The 7,060-nt window shown below is 35.5% G+C and overlaps 1 protein-coding gene across 2 annotated transcripts; it reads right to left on the bottom strand.

Moving 5' to 3' along the window:
• Positions 1-338: 338 nt before the first annotated feature.
• LOC122408072 (uncharacterized) lies at positions 339-6,561 on the bottom strand. Of its 2 annotated transcripts, none has more exons than XM_043414630.1 (10): positions 6,471-6,561; positions 6,183-6,323; positions 5,460-5,573; positions 5,185-5,379; positions 4,777-5,008; positions 4,428-4,578; positions 4,022-4,265; positions 1,876-2,122; positions 1,555-1,752; positions 339-1,433 (listed from the first exon to the last, which is right to left on the bottom strand). In XM_043414630.1, the coding sequence occupies exons 2-10, from the start codon at positions 6,207-6,209 to the stop codon at positions 1,108-1,110; spliced, it is 1,734 nt and encodes a 577-aa protein (XP_043270565.1). In that variant the 5' UTR covers positions 6,210-6,323; positions 6,471-6,561; the 3' UTR covers positions 339-1,107. The 2 variants fall into 2 exon arrangements, with proteins under 2 accessions (XP_043270565.1, XP_043270555.1); XM_043414620.1 differs by having other exon boundaries at positions 340-1,433; positions 6,070-6,323.
• Between the last annotated feature and the right edge of the window lie 499 nt (positions 6,562-7,060).

Raw genomic sequence — 7,060 nt, 5'->3', positions numbered from 1 at the left:
TAATTAATGAACGCTGCTGAATAAGGTAATTGCTCATCGGATTGCTGGAAGCATGCGTTTGTTGTAACGGATGTTTAATACTCGCTAGGAAGGAATGGCGGATCGCTGGTCAATTCGGGAATTTGCCATGGGATTTCATCCAATATTTCCTTTATATATGCATGCAAACACATACGATGTATACATATATGTATATTCAACAAAAGCAGAAGCCTCATGGCTCTGATCCTGCCACGTACCAGTTTCCCTGCCCTTATGATCATTCGATCCGCAGGGACACGAGCAGGAACCCATATTTGAACGAAGGATTAAACCCTTCGACGTGTGACAGAACATGCACGTGTCACAGGTCTCGTCTGAGCTATAGAAGGGCCGGATTAGCCACTACCAATTATTCCATAACCCTCTCGTTGGCATGACTGGACCGAAGGGTTGCTCATTCCAATCTAGAGATTCCAAGAGTACGGATCACTCAAACATGTATTAACTACGTACTAGGTGCAAGTTTGAGTGATTGCTGTTGACAATGGGCAGCAGAATGAGCCAATTCTGAATATATGCCCCTTTCAGCCGTATTTTGGGTCAGCCTCAGAAACTATTGTATGGTTTCGGCACAATTCCTTGGTTGATACTTTCTCACGATACAAGTTTGCTGTAAGCTTCTCATACATTGTGGAGAAATAATGTTGGAAATCTGTCAAATATTCTATATTCACAACTGAATGGGCGACGATTTCACATTTATTCTGGCTGAAAAAAATTTTGCTTTACACTTATAAAATAGCAGAGATGGATGTCGTTCCTTTGTTTCGACATCGAGCTGAACGCTCGAGCTCATCTTAGAATTATCAAAAAAACGATAAAAAACGTTGCTATTTTCTCTGATGTCCGAAACCTTGTATTCGATAATCCATCATTGATTTAAGAATCCTTTCTATCTCTCTATCTTTATAGAAAAATATTTAAAAATTGACCGCATCGTTTATTAAGACGAGTATTTCCTTGACATTCTTTTTTCCTATTTTATTTTTTTCTTTTATAAGTAATCAAGATAAAAACAAGAGACTTACAAACTTTCTGATTTACAATGAGATCTGAACGCTGTCTTTAATATTTGTAATCTTTATCCATGGCAGGTTCGTTAGGAACGGGTGGGAACGAACGTGGTTGTGCAAAATCCTCGGGATCATACGCTGGTGGACGCTTCATTTGTTGCTGAATTTTTTTACGTTTGTTCAAGAACATCGCAGCGAAGAAGACACTAATGAGAGTAAAAACAAGTATTCCACAGCCCAAAATGATTGATAATACATTTATAGTCGTCATATCATTGGCAACCCATTCAAGCTGGATAAATGCCGACTGTTCGGATTCCACGTTTCCGGTCAACATGCCAGCACAGGTCCACATTCCGATGTCCTCAGATGTAACGTCTAATCATTCAAATTGTATTATTATATGACGTTATAATAATACAAATATACCATAGTATTGATTATTTAATGTCATTGATGACAATGACATTCAATGAACGAGAAATATTAGATTACGTACTTGGAATGTTCAGAACGCAGCTACTTCTGTCGTTGAACATCGTGTAACGCCAAGCATCTTGATAATGTATTCCATATCCATCTGGGCGAACCCATCTGCAATACTTGAGGGCTCCTGATTCCCCAGAGAAAATTTTGCAGGACAATTTTGCTACATCTTTTATCTGAACGATTTTTTCAGTAGCAATCAGATAAGAATCTATGAAAAAATAAAATTCTAATAAATATTGACGATTTCCTTTAGACCATGAAAAAACGCGAAATCATAACGAAATTATATGATAAACTTCGTGTGTTTATTTGTTTCGACGCAAGTGCTGACCTGCCACTTGAACCAAAATAGTTTCCATTACTTCGGTACCCCCAGAGAGTCCCAAATGACAAGTCCATGTTCCGTTATCACTCGACTGGGCATTGTTGACAACGGTGCCGCAATCACCCATGGTGAAACCTTTACCTATGTACTTAATACTCGAGAGCGAAGAAATTTCCGAGGATATACTGAACACCGTACCGTTCGGACTTCTCAACCAGCAATAATCCAATTTAGCGTTTACCTTACAACGGATCTGAGAGAATGTCGACTTATTAAAAATTTCGTTTAGTTCCTAGACTGCTTGATTTGTTTTGCATTATCCACCGATTTCTGAACGTTACAATGTAAAATCGGCAATAGGATGCTGGGTCAAAAAATCGACTTTGTTTTTTTTTTTTGGACCCGAGACAGAAAAACTAGTTTCTAGACACCTCTAGAGAGTACTCACCAAAAATAAGCTCTTAATATTAAGGGGACGATCATTCTCATCGCGGTTCATTTCAGTCTCATATAAAAATGACCATATTTCATTTTCTATCGATTGTTAAGCCAATCCCCCTCACATATTTTTGTAGGAAATTAAACACTCTAAAAAAAGCCCTTTTACACTTTTTCCATTAATCTAACGATTTACAGGACATTCGGGGTTATAAGGTTAAATATATTGGAATTTTTTTTTTATTTTTAGTTTGGTTCCTTACTGAAAAATAATTATCGTCAAATGAGTACGGCATATTTTCGCGGAAAAAGCTCTACAAAAAAAGTCTCTTCGGTTTAATCGATTACTCTAACCGTTTATTAACATATATTCGTATTCGAATTCTAACGCGTACTGATTTCAATAGTTTTTTAATAACTATTTTAAATTTATCCTTACAATTCATAAATCTTTAGAATATTCATACAAATTTGCGTGTTATTTCGATAAAATAACGGCTTCTACTTACGTCTTATCTTTTGTTTGGATATATATTCCTTTCTAAATAATTTTTCATCCAAATTTTCGTTTCATAATTTTGCTCTTATCACAATTTATAATCGCGATTTAATATTTTTCACCTGGCTTATTGAAAATGTATATAATAGTACATTATAACACTAGGACGAAAAATCTTTTTCTGACGAGTGTGAGTTTGCAGGCCGAGCCGAAGGCGAGGACTGCAATCACACGAGTCAGAAAAAGTTTTTCGTACGCGTGTTATACGAAATTTTATATTACGAGGTGCGGAAATGGGGGTTTTGCGTACGCGAAGCGTACGCAAAAGCGTCCATTTACGTACCGCGTGATATAAATTTGTTTATTTCAATTTTAAAAGAACAAGAAACAAAAAGAATAAATTTTCGATGCTTCAATTCGACTTTTTTACACCTTTTGTTTCAGCTCATTTTCAGTTCATTTCGAGAACATTTTAAATTCATTCTGAAATGTTGCTTTTTTCTTGTTTTTATGTTGCCAATTTCTTACGCTTGAAGTTTTTTTTGTATTCTAGACCATTTATTATGACATCAAATAATTTTGTGAATATTATATTTTGACTTCTGGAAATGATAATATCGTGAAAAAATTTATTTTCAAACAAAAGATAAGACGTAAGCTGGAAGCTGTTGTTCTATCGCAATGGGCTCAAATTTTGATGAATATTCTCAAAATTCATGAATTATATGGATAAATTTTATTAAAAAATATCGAAATCAGTAGGCATTGGGATTTGAATATGAATATATGTTAAACGGTTAGAGTAATCGATTAAACCGAAGAGCTCATTTTTGCGGAGTACTTGCTAGAAGTGTCTAGGAACCAGTTTTTTGTATCGGATCCAAAAAAAACAAAGTCGATTTTTTTTACTCACCCTAATCAGCTATGATAATGGTTTTTATGATTTTTAAAACGAATAATATTTCATGAATTTCAGTAATGCAGAATGAGGTGGCGTTCGGTTATGTAACTCAGCTTCAAATGCATTTCCGATTAATCGTATTTTGCTGCATCAAACACTGAATATGAAAAATAATATTATTGGGATTCTTAATCACTTGCGTAAACGCATCAGCAAAGCGGACAGTGAAGTTCCTCATGATTTTTCTTCATTGACTTAATTAATTATAGTTCGTTAAGGTTTGCGTAATTATAATAAACTGTTTTCTCGCTTACACTGTATGTTTCTCCTCGTTTCACGATAACATCAGAAGATTTGACGTTGTAAGAGCGTCCGGATCGACTTTTGTTCACTTCAATTACAGTACCCCGGGTTTCGACGCTGTTGCCCTGCTGAACACCCATTTCACAGTTCCAGAGACCAAAATCATCGTCAGATGGGTTGTGGATTGTTATGCCACAGTCGGCATAATAACGCGATTCTGTATCGTCTTTGTATCCGTCACCGTAGTACGAGTAGCTTTATGAACGAAATTTACTCTCTTTTATTCCTTAAAGACATTACTCTCTTGATTACTCTCTTAAAGACATTTTTTTGAAATTTTTCAAATGCCCAGAAAATAAGACATAAAATTGCAAATATGCATAAGTCATATTGTATAATGTTTGAACGGAAACGTACTTTTCATTCCCTACACCGACTGGCAGATTAATCGTGTATTTGTCGGGTCTTATGAAAGTGCAGAATTTCAAAGACGACACTCCAGTTCTGCATAGCAAATTGAGTTCTGGCCCAGATCCTGGTATTATTTTTGCATCCAATGAATCCAAATCTAAAATAATAGTTAGATTAGAATGAATACAATTCATTATGGGCAGCAGAAATTTTCTCGCTGTGATGAGTAACTTCATAAGTCCATCAAAATATTACGAACATGAATTGAAGAGTGTAATTATACATTGTCCGAAGGACTCATAATCTTTCATTTGATTTTTCAAGAATTCATGTTTTTAGAGGAATTTCACTGTACCCCAAAGTTCGACGTCAATTTCAGTCGAATCCAATTCCATTTTTCCCTTCAATGCGAAAGATGCGATCCAAGTACCGTAATGGAATGTCGTCACTGCGGGGATTTCGACTTCACATACTCCGTATTGAATGCGGGTTGTAGACCCATCGGGTCTTATTATTTGGCAAAAGAGCATATCTGTTTCTCTCACTTCTAATTTCGCTGGTTTTCCAATGATAAGATGACGATTTATCTACCAAGAATCAAAAATTTTTTCCACTGATGAGATACTATCAATTACTTTTTAAAAAGTGTGTTGCGTCATCAATTGTAGGAAAAAGCTATAATTGAGTTCAGGTCTATTTGATCGTGTGACTTTTCTTTCCTTATGGAGTTGGAATTGAAAAAATAATATTTTATCTCACGTACTACTCGTCGTGGATCATCGTTTTCGTACGGAACTTGAATATGAAAAATAGATGTTTCAATCACATAATCGCCAATGTTTCGACGCAACTCCCACTGCAAAGCTCGTTCTTTAGTAGCGAGAATTTTCACTCCACATCCACGGTAACGAGTCATTTCATCGAATTGATAGTTGAAGAGATCATATTCTTTGTCCATCTACGACATCAAACTTTCGACAGTTAAAGTGGAGCAGTTTGAATGGTAGCAGAACTCGAAATATAATATCAGATAACTACCGCTGTGGCTTTCAGTTTGCATGCTGTGACATCGGTGTCGTTTCCTTCAAACCATACCGTAACCCATTGTCCTGCGTTTACGTAAACATAGCTTGTTGGCCTCAAGTTTACGTCCTGATAAAAGCATAAGACGTTTCTTTATGAAGAATATATATTTAATAACCAATTCCTATCATTCCAACTTCAGTATAATTAAAAATAATTCTTATGAATAGGAATATGTTCAATGTCGATTAATTGATTGCAATAAAAGGTTGATCTCCTGAAATGACTTGATGGCGTGAGGTATTTTTATCTTCTTATGAGTTCAATGAACGGAACGCATTTGTACAAGCCCATGATTTCATTTTCAACTTTAATGGAATAATGCTTATCGTATTCTATCGAAAGCTAATGGAAACGAAACATATTTGTACATTAAACATTGCTATTTTTCAACTGCTGTGGTACAAACTCCATTCTCGGGGTTGCGTCATCAGGAAAAAAGATCAAAATATTTGAGTAATTTTAAAAATATAGGCTATCCAAATGATCAGTTGTATTATCGAATTATTGAATGGGTATATTGTTTTATTGTTATAGCAATGTATTTTGTGGATGAATATGTTACCATTGTCATTATTATAGTAAATTTCTTTTGGAATGATTGGCCATCGTCGGTGTAAGTTGTCAGTGTCCAATTGCCAGCGTAATCAAGTTGGGCATTTTGAATTTGGATCTTACATTTGTCAGTATAATCATTCGGTTCATCTGATATTTGGCCGTTGCTCTTTTCAAGAGTACAGCGGATCACTTTTCCATCGACTTTTTCACCCTGTAGTAGAATCCGCGATCCCACATTCGCTTGAATGAGTACTGAGTTCCCTACAAACATGCGGATTGATCACTTCTGTCTTTTGACTCAAAATCAGTTGAAACAAATCCAACACCATTATTTTGTTCTTCCGAGCTCGAGAAAACACACAACGCTTTCGTGCAAACTATATGGGGACTATTAGTTCATTGATTTACCATACGTTTCTGCAATCACTGACAGGATGAGAACGAAACTCGACAGGACAAAAAATCGCTTCATGTCGCGTTCGAATGTTCAACAACTTTGAAGATTTAAAGATTACTGGCGTACTTTTATACGCATTCTAGTAGATAAGCGTCTTATCAGACAATGATCGAAAGCTTTTTCATGTAAGCATAATCTTTAGGGTCGAGGCGGTTCAATTTTATAGTAAGATTGCGTTCGAAAGTGTTTATTACTAAATTCAAAAGTTCAATGAAAATATTCATATTCCTTCAGAGTGACCAAAAGAACAATGTTCAGAAGTTTTCCCGGAAATGTGTACCTAAGGAAAATGCATGGTAAACCGATCTATAATAGGATATGCTTAAGGTAGTTCTGTACTTTTATTGAAATCTGAAGAATCGGGTGAAATTTAAATATGGTGTAATAATAGCCTTCATGAATCGACTGTCGAAATTTCAAATCGATTCACCATTTAGTTTTCGATATATTCGCGATTAAAAATGGGTCATTTTGTACGCAATGCTTATACCTAATACGTCACTGGATAGCTCTTTGTTTACACTTTTTATTACCAACGCTA

Source organism: Venturia canescens, chromosome 1 (genome assembly GCF_019457755.1).
Source record: "Venturia canescens isolate UGA chromosome 1, ASM1945775v1, whole genome shotgun sequence".
Classification (NCBI taxonomy): Eukaryota; Metazoa; Arthropoda; class Insecta; order Hymenoptera; family Ichneumonidae; genus Venturia; species Venturia canescens.
This window is presented reverse-complemented; position numbering and strand designations above follow the sequence as displayed.